The sequence below is a fragment of the Nothobranchius furzeri genome, chromosome 14, assembly GCF_043380555.1.
Source record: "Nothobranchius furzeri strain GRZ-AD chromosome 14, NfurGRZ-RIMD1, whole genome shotgun sequence".
In the NCBI taxonomy this organism is placed as follows: Eukaryota; Metazoa; Chordata; class Actinopteri; order Cyprinodontiformes; family Nothobranchiidae; genus Nothobranchius; species Nothobranchius furzeri.
The window spans coordinates 27,930,401-27,956,573 of record NC_091754.1 but is presented as its reverse complement, the minus strand read 5'-3'; the positions used below and the strand labels follow the sequence as shown (position 1 = coordinate 27,956,573).

Genomic DNA, 26,173 nt, shown 5'->3' with positions numbered 1-26,173 from the left:
AAACGGAGGCAGAGAAAGAGGAAATTCAAACCATCTCTTCCATCGATCATAATGGGCAATGTGAGATCACTGTCCAACAAGATGGAGGAACTCCAAGCCCTTTCAAGGACTCGGCCAGAGTTTCGGCAGTTTTGGAACCACTGGAGGAGATAATGCAAAGAAGGATTCTCCAGAGAATCAAGAAAATGATGGACAACCCTGAGCATTCTCTTCACAAGACTGTCCGACAACGGAAGAGTGTCTTCAGTCAGAGGCTTCTTCAGTTTCGCTGCAACACTGACCGCTGCTGGAGATCCTTCCTGCCAACAGCCATTGTAATATACAATAACTCTTTGATCACTTGATTATTATTATTATTCTGAGCTACTACAGCAATCAATTTGCCTCTGGGATTAATAAAGTATTTTTGAATAGAATTGAATTACAAGTGGCTGTAATCAAAATATATTTATTAACATGCAGGAAAAACTAATTTTTCTGTTCTTCTGGTGCAATTTCACACATTTAAGATATGTGATTAAAAAGTGTTGTATTATATTTTAATAATAACATATGTTTTCATTTATGCATCAATTTAATCTGTTTACTGAATTTACTAATAGCAAACAAGTGATTTTGATAAATTATAGATGGCACACTGTATACTTTGTGAAACAATGAATCTGGTTTTATTACCATTCAACTCCATCCACCACAGATATTACAGAGCAGATTCACAAGTATTAAGCTTTTTATTTAACAGCAGCTGCTTTTTTTACCCCCCACCCCAGCCCACCCCCCAGTTTCTTTGCCTCATAATAGGAAAAAAAGCATTACAGATGCACACTTATTTGGTGTAAAGACTGGCCCCTCAAATCAGCTGTAATCACTCCTTTTCATAGCCTTTTTTTTCTTTATTCCTGTAAGATTTTGGTGTTTTTTATTTAACTCATCAACGCTGCAAATAGAATTTACATCTACTATGTTTCACTGCATGTGCCAGGCACCCCCTCCTTGTTTCCAGACAACTGAAGAGATAACATTTAGAAGAGGAGGACAGAAATGACCGTTTACTGTATAAAAACGTACAGTAGCTTTATTTGACATACATTCCATGATTAAACAGCTGCAGAATAGGAGGCACACCCAGTATTGCACTTCATTAAAAGTTCTGGCTCAAAACAAAACCCAGAATATTCCAAACGAAAGTGAAGTGAAGAGAGCAGAATACGGGTACTTTGAATAGTATCGCTATGTACAAGATCAGATAAATCATACACGGTCTCCTGCCAAAAGTAATAATCTTAACAGTCTCATCAACCAGCTCATCTGTTTTCTTTTTGTCCATCGACCATGATGCACTCGACAGTGAAGAATACTGTACAAGAATACGAAAAAAGTATACATACAATAATATTTTAAATTTATACTCAGGAAGCTGGAAATATGGCCCATTTCTTTTTCTCTTTTCATTTTTTAAACCCACACTCATCCATGGTTGCCTTTATGCAAACGTATTTTTTTTATTCTATGATTACTTTTGTATTTTTACAGTCTGGTGATCTGGAGGTGTGCAACGTCAATAGAAGCCGAGGGAATTCAACGGCCGCATGCAAATGCGTCACAAGTTTTTTTTCTTCTTCTTCTTCTTGTTCTTCATTCAAGGTCACTCTGAATCCAAAGGAGCTACAGCTTCATGTGGATGGCGTTGTTGGTAGAAGAGCAGACCTGTGGACTCTTCGCCAAGAGCAGAGACCTGGTTCATCGTCCGGGAGACTTGATGCTAGAGCTAAGCTTCACTGCTGAGCTTCAGCCGCAGCAGCTGCCAGAAATCACAGTGGACTACCTGGTTCCCAGTAAAAGCCTCCTGCAGACTAGAAGGTGTGAGCATTTCTGCAAACTCCACAGCCTAAAGCAAACTCCTCGCCTGTTGGTGGGTGGACGACATGCAAAGGGCACTCTGTGCCCTCCAGCTGCTTGCCCTTGGGCCCTAAGCCAGAGAAGATAAGAATTACATCACAATGCTTTTAGCTTTTAAACAACACAATGAAAAACCATCTAATTTACCTCAGAAATTAGCAGTAAGCTTAGAAAACAGCTGCATTACTTCCTGTGGTAAGTGCAACATCAAGTTTTCATGATAACAAGCTATATCCCTGTCCCTTACATTCCACATGTTTGTCCTTAAAGTTGAATTTTGACATAACATACCATAATAGAAATCAGATCACAGTTAATCACCTGCGGGACAGTGGGGCAGCTCCTCCTTGGGGACGCTTGTCATCCTCTGGAAGTCATCATGGCAGGCGTTGCAAAAGTGTGTGGTGCCAAAGCAAAAGAAAACAGCCACGGAGCAGCAGTACCGGCATTTATACTCCAGGAAGTCGGTGCCATGCTTGGAACACATCTGAAACAACATGAATGTATTGCATGCTAAATATCTTCTCCCTTTATAGTGGTTGCAGCTAATCTGGGATCCTAACAGGTATGGTTAACCCACCTGAGCCCTGGAGACATCTGAACATGCTCCACAGATCAGTTCACTGGGGTCATAGTCATCCCCCTGCCCTGCCTCGGCATCGCATCGAGCCTCTCCCCCAAAATATGCCTGAAACAGAGGAACCGTTAAACCTCCATCACTGTGCAACACTCTAAAGCACACCCCTGCATCATTCTGTCACCTTTTTGCACTTGTAGCAAACGTAATATGCATATCTGTTCATGGCAAAGCCTGCGGGGTCGTTGTGGAAGCGTGCTCCTGGTGTAGTTATGGCCTCGCTCTTGTGCAGGCCTTCGTACTCCAGTCTCATCAGAGCCTTCCTCCTCACGTCCTCATACAGCTCCTTAATTGGGTCGAGGAGGTCTTTGATCACAGAGTGGTTGATCTTGTTCTGCAAACAGACCAGCCAGTGCTCAGAAAGGTCCGGCTGGTACGTGTCCCAATGATGAAAATGAACAAACTCGGCTAGAGGCAGCTGAACATTTTGGGATGGTTTTAGATTTATAACTGAACTTAAAAGATTTTACTTTTTGTCACTTTGAGTTAATCTCAGGGGTGCTCTGCTAGTACCTCACCTTGCAAATTGGACACAACATGAAGCCAAATGTGATTCTGGGCCCAAGCCAGCGGTTTTCAAGAACACGCCGAGTGCACTGAAGGTGAAACACGTGAGTGCAGTCCAGCTGGAAGCAAACCCAACAGTTAAACATCACCGAAGCGCAAACCGAAAACTCGAGCCTGAAGACGGGAGTTACCTGAACTGCAGGAGCAGCAGAGAGCGCCTCTGTGAAGCAGATCATACACATGTCGTCCGCATCCTGCTTTAGACAGCCGGTGTTCTTATCACAGCCGTGCAGACATGGCAGACAGCTGTCCTCATTCTTCACCCCTCCACACGGATGTCCACAAGGGTGTGTCTTACTGCAGGCTAGCTTAGCGTACTCCTGACACGGACCATGAGAAAAAAGATGCTTAAATACTTTTATTCACACACATGCATCAGTAGCACATTAGCTTTACTATTCAGCTCTGCATCATGTGAGGCTTTTTAATCTCATCACCCAATTTCATTCTTTAACAGGCACTCAGGAAAGTCTAGAGCGAGACTGTTCACCAACGTAATTAAGACAAAATCCCATAAATGTGTTTTTACTGAATAAACCTGGATTCTGTGCTAATTATCAAAAGTCTTCATTTAAGGATAAAAATGAAAAGAATTTGTGATCAAAATGACATAAGTCTTTAAAGTGTTTATATTATTATTTTTTTATTGGGACATGCATATTTCTATGCATTATGTTTCATTTACTAAATATATAAAATAAATACTTTGTACCTGACAGTCTGGGTCTGAGCAGACACTACCCACTGCAGACAACTCGGTGCCGTTCCTCGTACCACAGAACCTGCAGGCGTCCGAGCTGCTGGATGTTGGTTTACCTGCAAAATTAAAAAATGTATGTATGGTAAATGTGGCTGGTCAGTATAGAGATGCATGAGCCAGAAAACGTAGCTCAATATGTCCTGACAGGGAATTGTAATTAAAACTGTCTTGCAGAAAACGCTTCTTCTTATTAATGTAGTATGCTGTCTGCAGCTACGTTACCTGTGTGCTCTCTGAACTCCACCATGGCCTTCATCGTCTTTGAGTCAGCCAGAGCCATGAGCCAGAAAAGCTTGGTCCTCCCACAGCCTTCATGGAGATCCACCTTTATGGCCTCCTCTTCCTCCTTAAAAACCTGATGCAGACAAAACAAAAACATTTTTTCACAAAAAGAAATAAATCATTTAGCACTGATTCTTTAAAGAAACTCCACGAACAAACCTGTCTCTGGTGAGAGCGAGTGCGTCGGTGCAGATGGAGAAAACGATCACAGTCGGTACAAAGGTTGCCACACACGTTACACAAGATGATGGCTGCTGTCTCCCCGTCATCGTGATTGTCACACATGGGCTGTGGGAAGGAGAGACGGGAGTATAATTATTATTCTCTGTCAATCAGCCTCGTACATGGTAGGTTTCAGCTCGTCGCGTCCCACCATCTGCTTCTGCTGCCCGTCTTTGCCCATCCAGCGACCAGAGGACAGCCTGTCTACGTGGTCCTGGTCCAGCACACACAGTGATGCCAAGGCCAGCCACAGCTAAGGGAAACAAGGTAAATCACAATGAAACATTAAGAAAACAGACTTATGATTCTGCAAACAATGTCATTTTCATACCCTCGTTGTTGCAATACAGCGAACAGGAGACCGATGCTCCTCCTCCATCTTGGTGAGGGCTATGATGGTCTCAGCGATCGCATTTTTGGTGATTCTGGACCAGGCATCCGAAAGGTGACCCTAAAAATAAAAAGATAAAACTCTGCCGCTGGTACTTTGTCTGTACTAAATAATTTAATTGAAAACAAAAACTCACAGCTGCCATGTCTTTGATCAGCTTTATGATGATTTCAGCGATCTGTGGAGGTGTGGAGCCTTTCATCCACCAGTGGCTCTCACCTCTACGGATGTAGCTGAGCACAGAAGTAGAGAATGAATGAGCATAAACGTAAATAATGTGCGTAATCTTCACCATCTGATTGAAACAAGTTTACCTGGAGTTGAAGATCATGGGCAGCGTGACTGTTGTGACGCCCTTCCCTGCAACCGTGCCACCTGTGCCGGAGATGGTGGAGCCTTTGGCTTTCAGCTGCACGGTGAGGGCTTTGGCGATGCAGCCCAGGAACATGTCAAGGATGCCAAGTTTGTTCCAGTCACCTTTCTCCGTGGAGTGAATGATGTCACTGATGTCTGCCGGGGGTAGAGCCTTCACCCCGATTATGCTGGCAAGTCGCACCGGGGTCACCTCTGGTAACACGCGCCTCAGCAATGATGTTACCTGAGTGAAGGAAGCCCAGAAGGGAAACCATAATAAAGTCTGTATGATACTGACAGCACCACGTTATTCTGCTCACTGCCAGTTGGTGGCAGCGTTACAACAAAACGCTTCTAGCAATGAGCAAACACAAATGTAGGTTTAATAAACGAGAAGGAAAATGAACTCATTATACATCCCAGAGAGAGCATTCCTGTATCTTTAGTGGATAAAAATCTAATCTGATATGAGCCTGCACTCCCCCATGTTCCCCTTTTCCCCCACCTGTCTCTGTACTCTTGGAGAAGCCGTGTGCAGAAGGGAGAACAGGTCCTGCATGAGTGTGAGCTGCTGGGCTAAGTACTGCCGGCCCACATTAGAGCCACTCAGAGCCAAAACCATGGAGAGGAGCTCAAAGCAGTAGGCGTCTGAGGAGGCGTCGTCATCGCTTGGCTGAGAGTTGGCGTTTTCTTTGCTCGAGATGGCGTGCTCCCACTCCTCCCTCACGCGAGTGGCCTCCATGCGAATGGCCTGAACAATGTGTGCACACACCTGGAAACAAAGCACATTTATTTGTTTTATTGTCCATAGACTGGTCTACTAACACCGTATCAGAAGGAAACTGGCTCTACTTCTTTCGGAGGCGAAGTATGCATCGAAATCCTCAGTCGGAGGTCGCTAGAGTTTAGTTCTACGCTGCACTCTGCAGTTTCAGTGACAGGCACATGGGGCAGACTGGACAGGCTGGTGAGGAGCACATTGTTGGCCATTACAGGTAAAGGTAACCACCTCTCCATGACATCTTGTTGGGGCAGAGAAGCTGCTACTTTCATTCATCCATCATCAGTCTTTGAATGAATGTTTCTCATGATGCACCTTCTGCACTGGAACTGCTCATCCTTTGTCATTTTTCTGATTGTTAAATCTGAAATAATTTGTGTATTTTAATTGTGCCGTCACGTTGAGCACATTGAATTGCCTCTGCATACGAAATGTGCTATATAAATAAAGCTGCCTTGCCAACAGTGGGAGGCTAGTGCGTCGTGGTGTTCTCATCTGTATGCACGCATGCATCTACCCATTCATCTACCTACATGTCAGAATAACATCACTGACTGGTTTTATTACTTTTCTTAAACACACCTGTTTCTGCAGGTTGGTTAGTTTGCTCCTGCTGAAAATGATTCCCACCATGTGCTCCTTGAGGTCTGCATCAGATGGAACCTGTTTACAGAAAGACAAAGCGTGTAAAATATTTAAAAGTGATCAAAAATGAGCAAATCTTCTAGATTTGTTCCCCATCAGGACCCAGACCTTGTCCTCTCCTTCTGGAGATGACAGCAAGTTTTTCTCTTCCTGCTCTGGAGTTGGCTCCGCATCTCCACAGATTAGTTTTCCAAATACCTGAATGTAAACAAAAAAACACAAATATATATATACATTTGAAGGAAACTTTTCACAAAACAACTGTTAGCGTCGGGCAATCATAACGGAAGAGTCAGCAGGACCAACCTGTGAGGTGATGAGACGGAAAACTCGGAGAGTCTCGGCTTCACAGTTTTTCTGCTGAGCCATGCCGGCGGAGATTTGTCCAAGTATCTTGATGCTGTCCCCCTCTTTCCAACCAAGAACCTTTACCTGGCGCACCCTCAGGGTGTTCTCTGGACCTTTCAGCTCCACTTTGATCACATGATAATCCCCTCCAGGAAGCTCACTAGTCACCCAGCCCATGTGACGCGAGTCGAGGTCCACCTGAAGGAAATGGAACACTAATGTTGGAAATCTGAATATAACCTAACTATTTAATGTTTTATTTTAGTAAATAGTAAAAAAAATTAAACAAATAGGAAGTATACCATCGAGTTTTGTGTTTGAAATTGACTTTATTATGTAGGGATGCAACGATACCACTTTTTTCCAAACCAATACGATACCGATACTTGGATCTGAGTACTCGCCGATACCAATTACCGATACTTGGATCCAAGTACTCGCAATACCGATTACCGATATGGATACTTCTACCACACAAAAAAATGCTATGAATTGGAATACAGGTTTTATTTTCTTCTCTGCTTTCAACAGGAAAAGACTGTGAGGTAGATAAAAAGTAAAATACGTTAATATAAATGATCACAAAACTAAAATATTAGGTGAACAGAAATGACAAGTTACAGTGAAGCCTCTTTCAAGCAACTGCATTGGTATCGGTTCCTGGCATCTGTTAACTTTTACCGATACTGGTATCGGTATCTGTATCAACACCAAGGTATCGTCGTATCCCTATTATTATGTTATTATTTAAAAGAGACTTTCAAAAAAGCTCGCTTTTATTTATATTTACAAGCAATTCAATGCAGATCCAAAGAAAACGCTCAAACCTGCTTTATTCTGCAAAGGTCCTCTATAGCCTTTCCACAAAGGAACGTCACAGATGTAACTTTATTCTGCAGACACGAGAAACAAATCCACTCAGACTCGACATGTTACAGATATTTGTATCAGTGTCATCTACTCTGAAGGTAAGTTTGGCGTTTCTTACCCCGATGTCTCTGGAGTTGTCCACGTGGACAGACACCTTGGTGGCATTTATGCCCTTCACACAGCTAATGGTGATGCTTTTGGTTTTGTTCTTGTCCTCGTCTCCAGACTCCCAGAATGTCTCGGTGGAGCCGTCCGTTAGGCTGCCGATCATAGCAGGCCGACTCGATGTCTTGAAGTCCACCACGCTGGTCAGGTCCTTCAAACAGGTGACCAGGCAGAGATCCTATGAAACGCACAGACGTTTCAATCTCGTTTACGCACAGCGGACGCAAAACAGAAGCTTATTTTTGTTCTCTTGCCTGGCTCAGGGCTTCGTAGCCCGACTGCACGCTGATGTTAAAGCTCTCCTCGCTGTCTCCATCGTCCGACTTGGACAGAATATTGTTGATGTGATGGAAAACGTTGCTCTGATGGAGGAACTGATGGTCGGACTGTTTGAACTTGAGACTCCAGCACCTGAAAAATTCAGTTACAATTAATAACATTTCTAATAAAATGCATGGAAAGAAAACCATTTGATTAAGCACATAAGCAGTAGCCCTACCTAAGTGCCATTTGCTGTAGTGCACTGCCACTGGGAAGTGACATCATGAGGTCAGAGATCGTCTGCAGGAGGCGGTGGAAGGTGTGAGGAAGAGGATGAGCAGCTTCTCCAGCTATCACAATGTCTGACAGAGGGTGTTCACAAACACCAAGATCTCTTTCCTGTAAAGACGATCATCATTAGAAAACCCAGGTTAGAGGCACATGGCACACTGCTCTTCATTAACCCTACTTGTTCTAAGTTCTCTTTGTTCCCCTTGTTCTCTTCATCTTCCTCATCCTCGGGCTCGCAGGGCGACGGGGTGAGAGATGCCACAAAATGCCAAAGAATGTCATGCAGAGACGTGGTCTGGATCACATTGCACAGGAGCCAGTTGAAGGCCTGGCGAGTACAACAAGAACTCAATTTTAGCAAAACACAAAAATAAAACGTTTAATTGAACTAATTTCACAGAAAACAGATAACTAAATAATAAAGCTTCCAGTGGAGCTTTAAAGGCTTGAGATGCTGCAGCTGTACCTCCATGGCAAACACCCTGCAGGCAGACTTTCTCAGTGCATGCTTCATGGCCACCTCCAGGCCTTCAAGGTCATGGTGCTGGATGACAAAAGCCAGAACGGGCCACTGAAAGTTCCTCTCGCCCTTACTGAGGGAGCCGTGAGCTGAGATCAACCGGGACAGCTCAGGAGACGGGTGGCGTAACAGAGAAGAACCCACTTCTATACAGAAAACAGACATTAGACACGTGCACGATGCTACAACTCAGGCTGAAAGCATTAAAAAACATGAACATTTACTCGTTTACCTGCATCGCCACTGTGAACCCTCCGTCTGGGCACGGCTTTAACACGGGCTGGAGACGGCGAGTGCTGCTTGTCGTACTCGGATGCTACGACCGAGTAAGATCTCTGGAACACAGTGCGCTTTGCAGTGTCGCTGTCTGTGATTGGACTGGTTTCGAGACTAAAAACACAAAGAGAGAAGGCTTAATCTTTAGTTTAAATAACATGAAAACATCAAGAGTAAATCACTCTGGTAATCCGCTGCAGATGCACATCCAATAACTAAAATTAGAGAGCTTGATTTAAATCCATCCACTGATTTACAAAAACAAAAATAATAAAATGCATGATTTTGTTTTTCACCTGGGGGGCATTGACTTCATGTTGCTCTCTGGTTCCTCAAACACATTGGGGCAGGCATCAGGTGTGACTGAAATGTAGGGCGCAGGGACAGATGTTGAGCGCAAATACCTCATCTCATCTTGGAAGAGGTTGTCATCTTGGTAGGCTCCAAAGTTCTCAGTGTGTTGCCTAGGAAACGAGCAAAGAAAAGCACAATATTAGTGTTTTTAAACCATGAAACACAATATTATTAATGTTATTTATAACTGTAGCTACCTTGCTAGTGTCTGTAGGTAGAGGCAGCCCATTTTACTGGGGATTTCCTCTGACACACCCTCCTTCAGGCTGGGCAGCAGCTGAGGGTGGAGGGGTCGGGGAGGGTGGTGGCATAGCAGGCTGGGCTCAGCTGCACTGCTGAGAGACAGCAGGAACAGAGCGTTGGCTCGAATCACCTGGTGGGCCTCCATCGTGGGCAGTGCTCTTGGAGTCTTGACCTGCAGAGGTTTCTTTCTTGACTGCTTCACCTGAAGAAGCATGCACATAAAGAGTCAGTTGGACATCAGAAGGTGGTATTTTTCAGTAAGAGAGGGATAAAGTCTCTCAGTAGACCTTTTCTCTGGCTGCTGTCTGCTTCTCTCTCAGGTATTTCTCCCTACAGCGGTCACACACCAGGTACCAGGTGCTGCCTCCTATGCCTCCATCTCCACAGTTTCCGGCCCAACCACCACAGAAGTGGCCGATACTGTTGTATCCCTGGCCTCCGGCGTAACGGCCGCAGCCTGCGGCGGGAATGCAAAGACAGAATGTTTAGAAAGAAATGTGCAGATGGTGATTTAGAGAATGAAAGACTTCTCACCAGGATGAGCCTGTCTCATGTGGTAGGTGACAGGGTAAGGGTGTGATTCCCCACACAGCTCACAGATGGTGTCTTTCTCCGGTCCTCCCATGGCGAGCTGAGCCATCTCTCCAAACAGATTGCCCCTCGGACGCACCTCAGCCTTCTCCCGTTTCTTTTTCTCCTTCTTTGCCTTCTTGCTGTCTTTTTCGTGTTCCTTCTTTTTTAAGATGGCGCTGGAGCCTGGGCTGGGGAAGATCATGTTCTGGGTTGCTGCCTTAATGGTGGCCATTGAAATGTCCTCCCAGAATGCCACCAAGTGCTGTAAAGTTAGTGGTAAAACTGACTTTGGCCTCAAAGAAGGGTGAGAGGCCATCTCATAGGACGCTGCCTCTCCTTTTCCGTCTTCACACTTCTCCGGCAGTGGAGGCTCCTTCAGCATTGATAAAACTTTGTTTTTGTTGATGCTGCCCATCTTTGAGATGTCCGGACCATGTGGGGCGATGTTAAACATATTAAGTGCAGAGGAAATCTCCAGAGAGTGGCGGTTCTTTAGTTTGCTTTCTTTCTCCTCAGCCCCCTGCCCTCCCACGGAACTGCGAATCGGAGCGTGCTCTTTGGTGAGGTCAGGGTTGAACTTGAGGAAGGAGGAGCAGGCCATGGCATCGTGGACAATACCCTCATGCCACAGGAAAGAAGCAAAAACTGCACGGGCACATTCAGCCACAGAGGGAGACATGGCCTGCTTAGCGGGCTCTATGATCCTTGACGTACTTTCGCCTTTGAACAGAGGTCCTGATTTGTCTTTCTTAGGTCGAGCGTGTCGACTTGAGGTTTTGCGGCTGACTTTGGGTGATGAGCGGCTCTCTAGTTCCTCTTTGACGGGGGCCTTGCCAATGCTAAAGTGCACCTTACACGAGTCGTCTTCATTATTAAGGACCTCCACATTCTCATCATTGACGTCCTCATTAGACAAGAGAGCACTAGAAGTGCAGACCTCCACCACCTCGCTATGGAGGTTCTCTTGGGTCACATGAGGAGAAGGAACGCGGTTCTCTGTATTACCGATCACGTCTTTATTTGGATCTTTAGGAGACAGTTTGGATTTAGGGGAGGTAGATCTACCTCTTAGTGGCTCTGTAAGGGGAATTTTCTTTTTTCTGAGCGTGTCTGGGTCCAGAGTGTATGAGTCCGACTTGGATCGTTCTCTTGGAGGATCAAGCTGTGCTTTGGAGGAAGGACTGGCTTTAGGAGGGAGGTTCTTGTCATGATGTGATATAGAAGAGAGCTGGGAGGAGGTGCTGGAGGGACTAGACCGGCCGGATGGGGATACGCCTTTCTGTTTGGGGGACGAGGAGCGAGAGCCAGAATTTGGGGACTCGGATCGAACTCCGGATGTTCTACCATCTGCTTTGAGAGCCTGAAGGGTGTTGTGGTTGGGTGAGTGGGAGCGGCTGTGGGAGTCTGTCCTCAGCTTGGCCGTGTCCGAACGCAGGATGAGGGCGTCGCTGGCCGAGAGCCCCCCCTCATTCGTTTTGACCCTGCCCTGCTCAGATGAGCGGCTTCCTCGACCTTCCTGTTTGGGCGAGCGATTCTCCTGACGATGTTTAGTGGATTGGGACGCAGACCGTGTGCATGACATCAGGTTCCCTCGTTCACCTAAAGATCGATGATTTAAACATAATTACACCAAAAGATAAGTCAGTATCTGTGGTGAAAGTGTGATTGTGACTCTCAGCATCAAAAAGCTAAAAGCAATGTTAAATGCTGCAGAACAAATACAATAATGGGCAGAATAAATAAAAACTTAAGCGCCAAAAGAAGCTCCAACTGGTGAAAAAAATGACTAAAAGAATCTCCTAAACTAATTTTAATGATCTTTTTTTTTTTTTACTGAACAGTGAGATGGATGAGGATAGCTGGTGAAACATGAAAGATGGATTCCAGCCCGGTCTGAGGAGCACTCTACGTAACTAGATACTAAAACTTATTAAAACTAGCATTACACAAAACTCAGGAGACTATTTTAATTAATTCAAATGTCCTGAAATGAGTTAAAATCAGGATAAAAGCAGGAATTCCTAACTTTATGTTTATTCTCTTTATATAAATCTTCTACTACTGACCCGTGTCTGAGTGTTAGCAAGAAAACAACAAAAGCCTTTAATTAGCAGCAGCTTTTCAGGAGCTCCTACCTACCAACCCCTCTGTTTAGTCTGAGGGAAGCGTGCGTTCTGTGATTACCCACCCTTTTGCCTCAGAGCGAGAGATGAAAGAGCGCTACCATGACCAGCCACCGACACACTGCTTTTGTGCACACGCTCACGAGAAGCAAGGCTGCGTGATGAACCATCTACAGCGGAAACAGTGGAGCAGGTAAACAAGCAAGACATGGAATGCACAAAAGAACGCAAGCAAGAGACGGAAACACATAGACAGAAGGAATAAGGAGACAATGGGACCAAACCACTACTCAAAGGTTATGGGAAGATCAACGGATAGGAAAAGACGCACGACAAAAACCAGACAATAGTCAGAGAGGCCTGAAAGTGTCATGGAGGAAAAACACCTACATGTTTGAATTATAAAACTAATATTTATATGTATGAACTACAGAACTCTGAAGCCAGTTTTCTTATGTAAACATATTTTATTATCATTTCAATTAACAGATTAATATTTACAGCTAAAATCTGAAGAATGAATCAAACATACTTGATATACCAGGTTTGTTTATCAGGCAAAAACTTCAAAACTTATCACTAAAGGGGTTTTTTACCCTTTAAGCTAACACTTTCAAACTGGTTTATGTGATTCTTGATACATAAACTTGAGAAACTTCACCTAAGACAGCAGTCTGTTGACCAGAAACCGCACTTAACAGTTTTGTGGTTCAGGTTGGAACACTTGTGGAAAGTCTGTAAGAGCAATAGCCGTTTACTGTGGCTGTAGCTAAAGTAAAGGCTAGCAATTAGCTTTTTCAGTTTGCGGACAGTCAATAAAAAGAACAAGTAGAAGATGTTTGCTTTTATTGTTGGCATCATGGCGGAGCCTGGAAGTAAAGATAAGTCAGTAATGTCTTTGGAGGTGAGGCAAAAAGCTAAAACCAGAGTGAACATCCGTGTAGCCTAAACTAGTTTGAGGGAGTGAAAGAAGGCTATGAAATTACAGATTGATGGTGACCTGGCTTTGTTGCTACTGGACTTGCAAGTATTAATATTTTCTGTCTAACATTATGGAACTTTTTAATTCATGGCGTATTTGGTATCAGATTAATTGTGTTAGCTTTAGCTCGTTGTTAGCACAAGCCACAGCAGGCTGCAGCTGGACTGTTTAGAACAGTTGTAACTTTCCTTTCAACCAGTTGGAAGGAGAAGCAGAAAGCATAGCGTTGCTTTAAATTACTTAATTGCAATTATAAATTTAATCTTTCAGCCATCTAGTTCTAATTTCTAAGTGTTTAGTAGGACAGGGAAACGCGGCAGCAGAGGACAACATAAAAGCTGAGCTAAAGTTAGCAAGCCTTCAAAGATGGTAATTTAATAGACAATTATTTTTGTTTTGACAAAACAATAAAATAATTACAGTGCTAGATCCAGGAGTGAGTTAGATGTCAGAAAAGCCTGGAAGGGGTTTGTGCTCAGGCGGGACAGATGCTCCCGTTGGTATATTCAGTCTCATTTTGGGTTAACGCCAGTTTATTTGTGATTTTGTTGCTCTGGTCTTTCAGTTCCTCATAGTTTACTACTCTGGTAGGCTGAAATAATCTGACTCAGTGGTTAAATGTAGAAATTATTGTGAACTTGATCAAATTACATGATAAAATCTTTAGACATTGTGATATGAAGTTTCACCCCGTCCTAATTTGAAGTCCTCTTAACAAAAAAGAAGAAAATGCAACGGACAAAATTTTGCTAAACGTTTACAAGAAAACCAAACTCAACAAGGTTAAAGTTAAGTTATGCTAGAAATGTTGACAGTTTTCCATGACACCTCCAAGACTTTGTATAAAACAGACAACAAGGAATTAGATTAAAAATAAAACATAAGCAGGAGACAGATGGCAGTGGGGCAGAAAACTTTATCAACAGGGGAAAAACTGTGGAAAGGTGGGTCCTCATGGAAAGTGTGAAGGTCTTTCACCTTTTGAAAATTGTTTAGGTAACATTTAAAAAATGTTTATTTGCTGTTTTTTTTTTAAATATCACTGTTGTTTTGTTATTTGTGGGTATAGGGCTGGTTATGGTGGAAAATGAATCATGACGTTTATCAAAAAACAACTGTCTAAACTCATGAGTTAGAGACATTCTGCATAAGAGAGCAAGCAGAGCCTACAGAAAACAAAGCAGTTCAGCCTATTATGTAGCACATAGCTAAAACATCCATGCCAGTTTGAAATCTTGTTTTGAAGTTAATTTTAATGTTGATCATCTTCTGCATCTTTCCCTTTTCCTTTAGAAACAAGATTTCTTCAACTTCACATGCTAGTTTTTGACTCTGTAAAACACAACTGCAACTACTTATTGCAGTTCCCCCCCCAACACTACTCAGAATTAGCCTAGCGAGCTAGACCAAATTCTTGCTTTAAAAAGTTTAGCCTAGGAACGCTCCATTGGAACCGCCGCAGCCCCTAGCAGCATTCTGGCTGACCAATCACAGCTCTCTACAGGGGTTTCAAACTGATAGAGTGCTGTGATTAGTCCACAATGGTGGGTCAATCACAGCACTCTATCCACTTTGTGGGTCAATCAGGACTCTTTATTCATCTGATGGGTGGGATGATGCAACGGAGTGGAACAAGATGGCGACAGCTTGTTTGAAACGGCTTTTACATCAACTTTGGACTATTTGGACTTGGGCTTGGTGTTACACCACGTTGTTCGTTGTCCAGTAGCATGCGGAGATCGTTTGAAAGACAATGGTAGAACCCGCCCCACGGCGAGAACCGTCAATGGAGCGTTGTCAGACTAAATATTATATTTATTTAGTCTGGCTTGACAGGCTAACTCAGAATGGTAAAATAAATAAAAATATATAACAAATTAAAGATCAACACCTGTACAAAGCAAGTGCTGTCAGAAAGCTGGACAGACTTACTCAGAAGCTGTGGTTGTGGCTGAGACACTTGGGAGGGGGACTGTCCAAACACAAATGGGCTGTTGACAAGGGAGGAGGAGGAGGAAGAGGAAGAGGAGGGAGGTTGGGCAGCTTGCTCAAATGTGGAGGAAGAGGAGGAGGAGGGATCTGCTGAGAGGAAGGGCCCAGACTGAATGGAATTCAGTATGGCACTTAACCGGTCACCTGCAAACATGGAGACAGAGGAAGGGGAGAAACTACAGCTTATACTACGGTCTGAAGATGCCAAAGGGGGATGAAGTGATTTGGTTCAGTTTTTGCCAATCATTCAGTCACAAATCTATGGACGAACAAAACATGAAGAGTTATAAGTTATAATGGGCTCATATAAACTAGGGAACTAGACATCTTTGCTAATGCCTGTACCGCTTAAGTTTACCAAACAGAAATATATTTCACCCTAATAAAATATAATATTACTAGAGGCCTTCTATTGGGAACTTGAAGACGTCTGTACATTTTGAAGACCTTTTTCTTGTTTAATTACATCTGTAGTAACAAAGTGCTGAATTTGTTGCAGGGTTGGTTTCTATCATTTTGTCTTGATTCGTGAGCAAGATACAAATTGCTGCAGTCATCAAAATATCTTGCCATATTACCATGGCATTGCGTCTGTCCAGAAGTGTGTGCAACCATCCAAAAAGTGGATGTAAAACTTGGTCTCTTACGCTATGTTTTACACTGCAAGCCAGTGCCTCAGATCCAACTTTTTTGTCCAATACAGTGGAGCAAAAAAGTACTTAGTCAGCTTCCAATTGTTCAAAACTTAAAAAGATGGGAGAGGCCTGTCATTTTCCTCATAGGTATACCTCAACTATAAAGGGACAAAATGAGAAAAAATATCCTGAAAATCACACTGATTTTTAAAGAATCTGTTAGCAAATCCATCCATCCAATTTTGGCCGCTTATCAGGGGTTGGGTCACGGGGGCAGTAGCCTAAGCAGGGAGGCTCAGAGTTCCATCTCCCCAGCCACTTGGGCCAGCTCCTCCGGGGAGTCCTACTGTGTTCCCTGACCAGCTGTGAGACAGTATCTCCAGCGTGTCCTGGGTCATCCTTTAGGCTTTCTCCCAGTTGGACGTGCCCGGAAAACCTCACCACGGAGGCATCCAGGAGGCATTTTAACTAGATGCCTGAGCCAGCTCAACTGGCTCCTCTGGATGTGAAGGAGCAGTGAGTCTACTCCAAGTCCCTCCCGGATGACCGAGCTTCTCACCCTATGTCTAAGGGAGAGCTCAGCCACCCTGCGAAGAAAACTCTTTTCAGCCACTTGTATCCGCAATCTCATTATTTCTGTCAGTACCCAAAGTTCGTGACCATATGTAAAGGTTTGAACGTAGATCGACCGGTGAAAAACCTTCCAGCTCAGCTCTCTCGTCACCACGACAGATCGGTACAACACCCGTATTACTGCAGACGCAGCACAAATCCACCTGACCTCGCGTTCCATTTTTCCCTCACTCGTTAACAAGATCCCGAGATACTTAAACTCCTCCACCTGAGGCAGCACCTCATTCCTGACCCAGAGAAGGCATTCTACCCTTTTCCGACTAAAGACCATGGTCTCGAGTTTAGAGGAGCTGATCCTCATCCCAGCTGCTTCACACTTGGCAGTGAATCGCTCCAGTGAGAGCTGGAGATCACGTTCTGATAAAGTAAACAGGACCACCTCATCTGCAAAAAGCAGAAACTCAATCCTTAGGCCACCAAAACAGATAATCTCAACACCTTGGCTGCGCCTAGAAATCCTGTCCATAAAAGTTATGAACAGAATTGGTGACAAAGGGCAGCCTTGGCGGAGTCCAACTTTCCCTGGAAATGAGCCCGACTTACTGCCGGCAATGTGGTCCAAGCACTGACACTGGTCAAACAGGGACCTAACAGCCCTTATCGGAGGACCTGGTACCCCATACTCCCGGAGTACCCCCCCCCCCCCCCCCCCCACAGGGCCCCCCGAGGGACGCGATCAAACGTCTTCTCCAAATCCACAAAGCACATGTAGACTGGTTGGGCAAACTCCCACGCACCCTCCAGGATCCCCCTAAGGGTATAGAGCTGGTCCAGTGTTCCACAGCCAGGATGAAAACCACATTGCTCCTCCTGAATCCGAGGTTCGACAATGCGCCGGACCCTCCGCCCCAGAGCCCCTGAAAAGACTTTTCCAAGGAGGTTCAGGAGTGTGATCCCTCTGTAGTTGGAACACACCCTGCGGTCCATCTTTTTGTAGGAGGACCACCACCCCATTCTGTCAATCCAGTGGAACTGCCCCTGATGTCCAAATTATGCAAATTATGGTGGAAAACAAGCATTTGGCCTCCTACAAACAAGCAAAATTTTTGGCTCTCAGACTTGTAACTTCTTCTGTAAGAGGCTCCTCGGTCCTCCACTCATTACCTGTATTAATGACACATGTTGGAACTTGTTATCCGTATAAACATGTCTCCACCTGTCCACAACCTCAAATACTCACACTCCAAACTTCACTATGGCCAAGATCAAAGAGCCATCAAAGGACAAAATTGTAGACCAGCACCAGGCTGGGAGGACTGAATCTGCAATAGGGAAGCAATTTGATGTGAAGAAATCAAATGTGGGAGCAATTATTAGAAAATGGAAGACATACAAGACCACTGATAATCTCCCTTGATCAGGGGCTTCCTGCAACATCTCACCCTGTGGAGTCAAAATGATCACAAGAATTGTGAGCACAAATCCCAGAACTACACGGGGGCTATAGTGAATGACCTGCAGAGAGCTGGGACCAAAGTTACAAAAGCTACCATCAGTAACATACTACGCCACCAGGAACTCAAATCCTGCAGTGCCAGATGTGTCACTTTGCTTAAGCCATTACATGTGCAGGCCCATCTGAAGTTTGCTAGAGAGCATTTAGATGATCCAGAAGACGACTGGGAGAATGTCAGATGGTCAGATGAAACCAAAATACTCCTTTTTGGTAAAAAATAAATACTCTATTCGTTGTGTTTGGAAGAGAAAGAATGCTGAGTTGCATCCAAAGAACACCATACCTACTGTAAAGCATGGGGGTGGAAACATCATGCTTTGGGGCTGTTTTTCTGCAAAGGGACCAGGACCACTGATTCGTGTAAAGGAAATAATGCATGGGGTTATGTATCATATTTTGAGTGAAAACCTCCTTCCATGAGCAAGGGCATTGAAGATGAAACATGGCTGGGTCTTTTAGCATGACAATGACCCCAAACACACTGCCCGGGAAACAAAGGTGTGGCTTTGTAAGAAACATTACGATGTCCTAGAGCAGCCTAGCCAGTCTCCAGATCTCAACCCCATAGAAAATCTTTGGAGGGAGTTGAAAGACCGTGTTGTAGCAACAGCCCCAAAGCATCACTGCTCTAGGGGAGAGCTGCATGAAAGAATGAGTCTAAATCCCAGTATCAGTGTGTGAAACCCTTGTGAAGACTTGCAGAAAACCTTGACCACTGTCATTGCCAACAAAGGGTATACAACAAATAATTGAAGTGGAATTTCAGTATTTACCAAATACTTTTTTCACCATAATTTGCAAATAAATCCTTTAAAAATCAAACGATGTGATTATCTGATTTTTTTTCTCCTTTTGTCTCTCAAAGTTGAAGTACACCTATGATGAAAATTACAGGCCTTTCGCATATTTTCAAGTGGGAGAACTTGTACAATTGGTGGCAGACTAAATACCTTTTTGCCCCACTTATATGAAAATTTAATGGCTACAATATTCATGAAATAATTTTAAACCTCAGCTAATAATTGGAAATGAGCTCTAACACCTGCAGCGTGAACATGGTCCATTTCATAATCACAGCTTCTTGTAGAGGAAGTCAGACATGCAGACATGTGAAGGCACATTCTGAAGTAGTGCCACATCATCAGCGGTTAGAGACCGAAATCTAAGTTTGGGCCTTATCATCATCATCATCATCATCATCATCATCAACCTTTATTTATAAAGCACATTTAAACGGCGACAACGCCAACCAAAGTGCTGTACAAGACAAATACATCACTAAAATAGATATGGGAAAGTGGATGAGGTTAGAGTGAAGCCTGTGTGGTTTGTTAGGAAGGCTGCCATCTTGCCTATTAGTCGTGGATGCTTGGATAAATTTTGCTTATGTCATTCACTGTAAGCTGGCACAAATGTTAAACTTTGACAAGTCGAACATCTAAAACCTAAAGGTTGAAATGGAACTGGACAGAATTGTGGGTAATTGCTACTTAATAGAAGCTAAGTGCCGAATAACAACCAAGTGCTCAAACCGCTTGAGGAAATTATGTCAAACAGCGCAAACGTCACCATGACTCTGATGCATCCATCCGTCCATTTCACAGAACAGTCAACGCCTCTCAGCTGCAGCTCCCACTTTAACCCAGCACTCATAAGCTAGAACCGTGGGTTTTTAAAAGACTGAAGACGCTAACAACGCCAACCAGATAAAAACAACCTCGGTAATCAGACTGACACATAACATGGCTGTAGCTTCAAACAAACTGATTTACTTATTCTTCACTGAAAGAGCAGAACGGTAAGATTTATATAACCATGAGCATTTATTTAACACAGACAAGCATCCCTAGAGATTAATCTCCTATTTTAAGCAGCGTAGGGAAGATAAAAAACATTTGCAAGGAAACTTGACACCCTGCATCAGCAGAATATTCAGACAGAGAAGGATGTGAATAAACGTCTTGTGTTTTAGCAAATCTGATGAACTCAGCAAAGTGTTGGTCACTGTACAGTTTCAATGAACCGATGACAGAAATGATCAGATGTTTTCTAGAAGACTAAAATTAAAACACTACAGAAAAAAGAATGAGACAAGAGCTCAGAACCCAGATTTTTGCACACAGCTGCACAGACGTCCAAAAACACACTGACTGGCTCATGCTGGCAGACATATGCCTGACATTTCAGCGATGTGAGGCATAAAACAGCAACAGTGGGCACATTAGAAAGCATGCATAAACAAAAAGGTTCATGGATTTTGGTTTTTCCATTAAAAAGGCAACCTGAGTTAGTGGATCACTTAATTCACAGAGATGCTGCCTGACATACTGAAAAAATAAGTATTTATGCTGCATTTAATTAAAAATATGCTCCACTTTAAATATATGTACGCTAATGATCCTTTGATTATTTTAATAATTAAATGTAAAAACTTGGGACAAGAAGTAATGATCAACTCAAAAGACAAATGAGGTAAGCTGGTAATGATTAAAGGTGCATTATGTATAATTGAAGTAAAAATGATATCCTGTGGTGAAACTTGGTAACTGCAACTACTTTAAACAACTCTGGAGCTTTTTGCCGGCCGTCGTCAAATTACAAATGTCAGCGCTGCAGTATTAGCTCACAGGACACAACCCCACACTCACTGGTGGTAAACAATAGTTACGACCCTTCTTTCTTTGTTTTGAAAAAAGAAAAACTGACAATCCCCTCAACCAGCTGAATATAAAATATATTCCAGTATAACCCTCCTTCTAAAATGACTGAAACTTTAGACTCTTTGGGGGGTTTTGTCACAGTAAAATTCTCATTTACTCTTGCATACTACACCTTTAAACATGATTTCAAGTTAATCTGATGAATGAATAAAAGTCCTTGTTTACAAATCTAAATAAGCAGATTATACAAGTTCACAAATTATTTTGTTTTTGCTAACAAGCTGTACATTTAGTTGACTTCACCTTTGTTGTTGGAGATGCCATAGTCGAAACCCTGAGCTCCGTTTGAGGTTGTGGCTCTGCCGAAGGCTTGCACAGAGAAGGGGCTAGGTGGTGGAGTCTGATTCCCATGCTCTAATAACGCTTGTTCTGCAAATAATTCATTTATCCAGACATGCAAAACGTTTTAAGCCCAAGTTATCCACCCAAATGTAGCAAGATGTGGCTAAACTTACCATCATCGTGACGAAGGTACTGGTTCCCACCATGGTCTCTAGCCAGTGACCAAGCTTCTCCTTCGTCACTCTCACAGAACTCCACTACACTGTTCTTATCCAGCTGCACCCAGGTTCCCTCTGAGTTGACCACCTGATACACAAATAGCCATATTTATCCACACTTTCTCACACACTCATATCCATTCTTTTCCAAATTCAACCACTCAACAATTGCTTTTATTACATCACGTATAAAAAAAAAACAAGACCAATCTTTGCTGTGTATGATCACTGACATGAAAGCAGTCACCGCATCTGATTGATATGAGATTTGACAGCAGCAGATCACATGACACTGATTGTATCAGCAGCAGGCACTGTTGGACGAAACTGTAGCTAAAGGAAAACGTTAAAAACTTACTCTAAGAAAGGGGCGTTTTATTGAAAAGTAAATGCATGAAGTTGTGTTTTCTCAACTCCTTGTGACATTAGCATTGTGAAGAAACAGACACAGATGAAGTATTAGTATGTGCAAGTGTGTCCCAGATCCACACAGGGCGTTCTACTGCAGGCTCCAGAATCCACTGAACAGCATGACACACCAGAGCAGTCAATGACAGGTCAGAACCAAAAGAGAGGAAGGAGACTCCATAAAACAGATCAAAGGAAACTGAGAGGTTCAAGGTTTACTAACAGACTCAGCTCTTACAAGTGGATTTTGTAATCCAGACTCACAGAGAATCTGAAAATAAAACCCTGATTTATACACAAAGTGGAATTAGTAAGTCGAGTAAAAATACTGCAGCCGCAGAAGTTGCTAAAACCTCCAAAAAGGCAGAAAGGCAAAGAATACAACCCACACCCAGAAGCAGCTGATGCAGACTTGGTTGCATATAAGAGTTTAAGGCCCAAATCACTCAGATTTACTTCTAGTTTAACATGAGATCTAAACAGACTGATTTAGACTTATTTAGCTCCAGCCACATAAACACATTTCATTATTTGGGGGGAGTGCGTACCTCGCCTACGGCCTTGACCTTGTTGCCATGAACTAACATTCCAATGGGGATACCCCTAAGGTTTGGGCAGCTTCTGATGTTGTGACCAGAGGGGCCGGTCTTCACTACCTTATAAAGGCCCGGGCCGCCCGCCTGCCCTGCCCTGTTTTGCACCCCAACGGGAGCCTCATGGGAAGGGCAGCTGCTCACCTCCTTTACGTTCTCTTCAGACTGGCCCCTGACCTCCTGCAAGAGTTGAAACCATGCATTAGACTCAGCGTACAGCAACAAAACTGGGTCAAAACATCCTAAAGCCTATTTAATATTTACTTAAACTATTACAGCAAGTATATATAATTATTAAAATGGTTCAGTGTGCTCTTTGAGATTATAGTTCAGATTTTTTTCAAGGTCATATAAAATAAATATCTTACTTGTTGTAGAAAGCTATTTATTTGAATGACATCCTGGAGGAACCTGGGAGATTAGTTCTGACTAGATTGATACGCTAATGGCTAGTCCAGACAGTCGCGACTAAAGTGGATCGCTGCCATCATGTCTCAGAAATTTCTTAATTACAAGGGAACTCTCTTTTACAAATTTGTATACATGGTATTGATTTTGCATTAGTTAATTACATATAATTGTTTTTTTAGCACAGCTGCAGCCTAGCAAATACCGTAATGTTTTTGCTAGAATAACCATATATTTTAAAATTGGTGGTGTTAAATTTTTAGATTGGAATTCACCTTAACTTACATGGCATTTTTGAAATTGAGATGGTGGCAGATCAATATGACCTTCTGTTAGCTCTTCAATCTGATTTGAATTTAGGACTTTCTACAAGAGAAAGACATTTTTGCTTTTCCACAGAACACAAATTCACAAATTCTGAAATATCTTTAAAATCTAGTGGCAACAGTTTGCAGTATTAGAAAAGATTTTGTAAGAAGGCCGATCAGTCAGGAAAAAATAATTTGAACCCCGACAACTTTGCTAGTTTGCCCATTACAACAACATGATCACTATAATTTCAATGGAAGGTGAGAGACAGAAATAATAATTTAAAAAATAAGGTATTTCAAATAGATCACTAATTATTTTGCACTTTCAACAATGAATAAATGTTTTCATCCCCTGGTTCCCAGATATATTTACCAAGCTGACATTGGCTGGAATGGACTACAAAGACCATCGTCAAGCAGCTGGGTGAGAAGGTGACAACAGTTGAGCCATTAATCGCTTATGGAAGAACCATAAACAACTGCCAATCTCTGTTAGTCTAGAGCTCCACTCAGGATCTCATCTCATTGAGTTTAAAAGATAATGGGAACAGAGTGAAACCAGCTTAGAAGAAGGAGGGAGTCAATGATTTTAACGCAGCTGGAACCATAAGAAAACCATCCGTAACAAGCAATTACACCACGAAGGACTAAAACCCTGCAGTTCCAGCAAGGTGCCCCTGGCCAAGAAGCACATGCACATACCTGTGAAGTTTGCTACTGAAAAGCATTCAGCCAATATTAACTGTTTTAATATTGGCCAATATTTGTCCTTATTAAAGCCCTTTTAAAGTCAGGCATATCCTCAGGCAGCCCGGTGTTGTTGTAGAACTTAATTTAAATATATTTTTACGTCCACTGATAACATCTGCATGACAAATATTCTAAATTAACTTTATTTAGGTGTCTGACTTTAACACTGAACTACGAACAAATGTAAGATGTAATGCTTTAATTCAGAGTTCAAAAACCGATTCAGAAATTTTGTGCATTAACTGATGTTATTAGTGACATTATAACATGAAAATAAGGTAACAAACATCAAGATATCGCCCATGAAAACCAGCCCATAAAAAGGTCTGTACATATCAGCCATCAGCTCACCATGCTTCCTAAATATCGTCATTGGTATCGGCAATAGAAAAACCAATATCTATCGACCTCTACTACTGGACATACAGTAAATGTTGCAGTCAGATGAATTTACAATAAAACTGTTTGGCATCAACTCAACTCATTATGTTTGGAGAAGGACGAATGCTGCCTATGACTCCAAGAACACTGTCCCCATTGTCAAAAATGGAGGTGGAAACATGCTTTGGGGTGTTTTTCTGCCAAGAGGAAAATTGCACCACAAAAAAAGGATGGATAGGACCACGTACCATCAATTCTTGAGTGAGAACCCTCTTCCCTAAGCCAGGGCATTGACAGTTGGTCTTGGGTGGGAGTTCTAACATGACAATGGTCCAAAACACAGAGCCAAGGCAACAAAGGATTGGCTCAAGAACAAGAATGTTAAGGTCTTGCAATGGCCTAGTCGACCTCTAGACCTTCATTTGTGAGGGAAGCTGAAGGTTAGCATTGCCAAACATCAGCCATCAAACATTGATGACTTGGAGAGGATCTGCAAAGAGGAGTGGGAAAAAATCCCCCCTGAGATATATGCAAAATGTGTGGCCAACTACAAGACATGCCTGACAACTGTGATTTCCAACAAAAGATTAGCCACCAAGTCCTCAGCCAAGTTTTGCAAAGGGATCAAATACTTATTTCATTAATAAAAATGTTAATTGATTTACAACATTTTTTAAATGTTTTTTTCTAGATTCTTTGATTTTTTTTCTGTCTCTCATCGTTCAAATAAACCTACCATTAAAATTATAATTTTTAATGGTATACTTCTGGACCATGGGTCCTCGTAAGAACGAACAAATGAATGCAAGTCAATGGCGCTAAAAACGCTATTTTCTAATTCCCGTGATTTTTAAAGACACATTCTGATGCAAAGACAGCATTTATTTTCAAATGGGGGCTAAAGTTATTTTAGGTTTTGTGTGAAAAAACTTCCAAGACTACAAATGCGCATCCCCACACTGATATCATTGAACCAGACACGGAGAAGCACAGAGAAAAATGTCTGCAAGTTCAGCAAACTTCAAATCCGTCCTTTAGGAGGAAAGAACCACCATAAATCATGCCATGTGGTAAGTAGCAGCTATGCTAGGAGGTACGAGATTCTGTGGTGACGTCATATATGCAACATACCAACATCTGATTAGTACTCATAGGAATTATGAATTTTTACAAGCTGATAAATCTCAAAGTCTGTGACGGGCGTGGTCGAAACACACGTCATTGTTTTCTATTTAAATTGAAGTACTGTACAACACGTGTGATTCAAGGCGTAAGGCAAAGTGGATTAGAAAATAACTCATTGACTTGCACTCACTTTTTTGTTCTTCCGGGGATCCATGAGCTGATTGGAAAGGGAGGATACTTAGGCTCCCTATGCAGTCAACACATTTTTGTTAATGGGCAAAATCAGTAACCATGTTTTACCCCGACTGTAATTGTTGACAAAATATTAGGCCAAAACTGTGCAGCCAGTTATAAAAACCTTATCACAAATGGACATTTTCATCGCCAACAGCAGTATGAGCAAACAGAAAAAATTCATATTTTTTCAATCACCACATTTCAAAAGCACGTCTACTGTGAACTAGTCTGTATGCACTAAAAATAAACTAAACTAAAAATAAACATTAAAATCTACAAAGAAGTCATTTCAGTTAGACAAAAATGACAATGGGTCTATTCTAATTAAACAGAATGCACAATTAATTATTTGTACAAAGTCTAAAGGGAGGCATGCTATGACACACATGGAAACTGCACTGCAGATAAAAAGCCTTTCAAACAAGACCTCATGCATTAGTTCCAGAAACCCATGCAACAAACAATTGTTAACAGTATTTT

General features: G+C 42.7%; 1 protein-coding gene across 23 annotated transcripts in view; it reads right to left on the bottom strand.

Moving 5' to 3' along the window:
• Positions 1-1,630: 1,630 nt before the first annotated feature.
• The window catches only part of mycbp2 (MYC binding protein 2), a 65,436-nt gene continuing 40,893 nt past the window's right edge, over positions 1,631-26,173 (bottom strand). For 9 of the 23 annotated variants that reach the window (XM_015966038.3, XM_015966044.3, XM_015966046.3 and 6 more), the window contains 33 exons: positions 22,437-22,661; positions 21,436-21,568; positions 21,224-21,349; positions 15,477-15,680; positions 12,628-12,732; positions 10,401-12,038; positions 10,154-10,323; positions 9,821-10,068; positions 9,566-9,733; positions 9,226-9,383; positions 8,940-9,139; positions 8,652-8,801; positions 8,421-8,581; positions 8,176-8,332; positions 7,875-8,099; positions 7,714-7,779; positions 6,845-7,084; positions 6,647-6,736; positions 6,476-6,556; positions 5,618-5,884; positions 5,073-5,356; positions 4,895-4,991; positions 4,699-4,818; positions 4,519-4,620; positions 4,305-4,433; positions 4,086-4,218; positions 3,816-3,919; positions 3,235-3,423; positions 3,055-3,162; positions 2,661-2,906; positions 2,480-2,587; positions 2,221-2,386; positions 1,631-1,969 (listed from right to left, as the gene is read on the bottom strand). In XM_015966038.3, coding sequence (XP_015821524.1) covers positions 1,854-1,969; positions 2,221-2,386; positions 2,480-2,587; positions 2,661-2,906; positions 3,055-3,162; positions 3,235-3,423; positions 3,816-3,919; positions 4,086-4,218; positions 4,305-4,433; positions 4,519-4,620; positions 4,699-4,818; positions 4,895-4,991; positions 5,073-5,356; positions 5,618-5,884; positions 6,476-6,556; positions 6,647-6,736; positions 6,845-7,084; positions 7,714-7,779; positions 7,875-8,099; positions 8,176-8,332; positions 8,421-8,581; positions 8,652-8,801; positions 8,940-9,139; positions 9,226-9,383; positions 9,566-9,733; positions 9,821-10,068; positions 10,154-10,323; positions 10,401-12,038; positions 12,628-12,732; positions 15,477-15,680; positions 21,224-21,349; positions 21,436-21,568; positions 22,437-22,661 — 6,714 coding nt within the window. In that variant the 3' untranslated portion in view covers positions 1,631-1,853. The remainder of the gene's footprint in view (positions 1,970-2,220; positions 2,387-2,479; positions 2,588-2,660; positions 2,907-3,054; positions 3,163-3,234; positions 3,424-3,815; positions 3,920-4,085; positions 4,219-4,304; positions 4,434-4,518; positions 4,621-4,698; positions 4,819-4,894; positions 4,992-5,072; positions 5,357-5,617; positions 5,885-6,475; positions 6,557-6,646; positions 6,737-6,844; positions 7,085-7,713; positions 7,780-7,874; positions 8,100-8,175; positions 8,333-8,420; positions 8,582-8,651; positions 8,802-8,939; positions 9,140-9,225; positions 9,384-9,565; positions 9,734-9,820; positions 10,069-10,153; positions 10,324-10,400; positions 12,039-12,627; positions 12,733-15,476; positions 15,681-21,223; positions 21,350-21,435; positions 21,569-22,436; positions 22,662-26,173) is intronic. The other 14 variants (XM_015966047.3, XM_054746755.2, XM_015966051.3 and 11 more) reach the window with 11 other exon arrangements.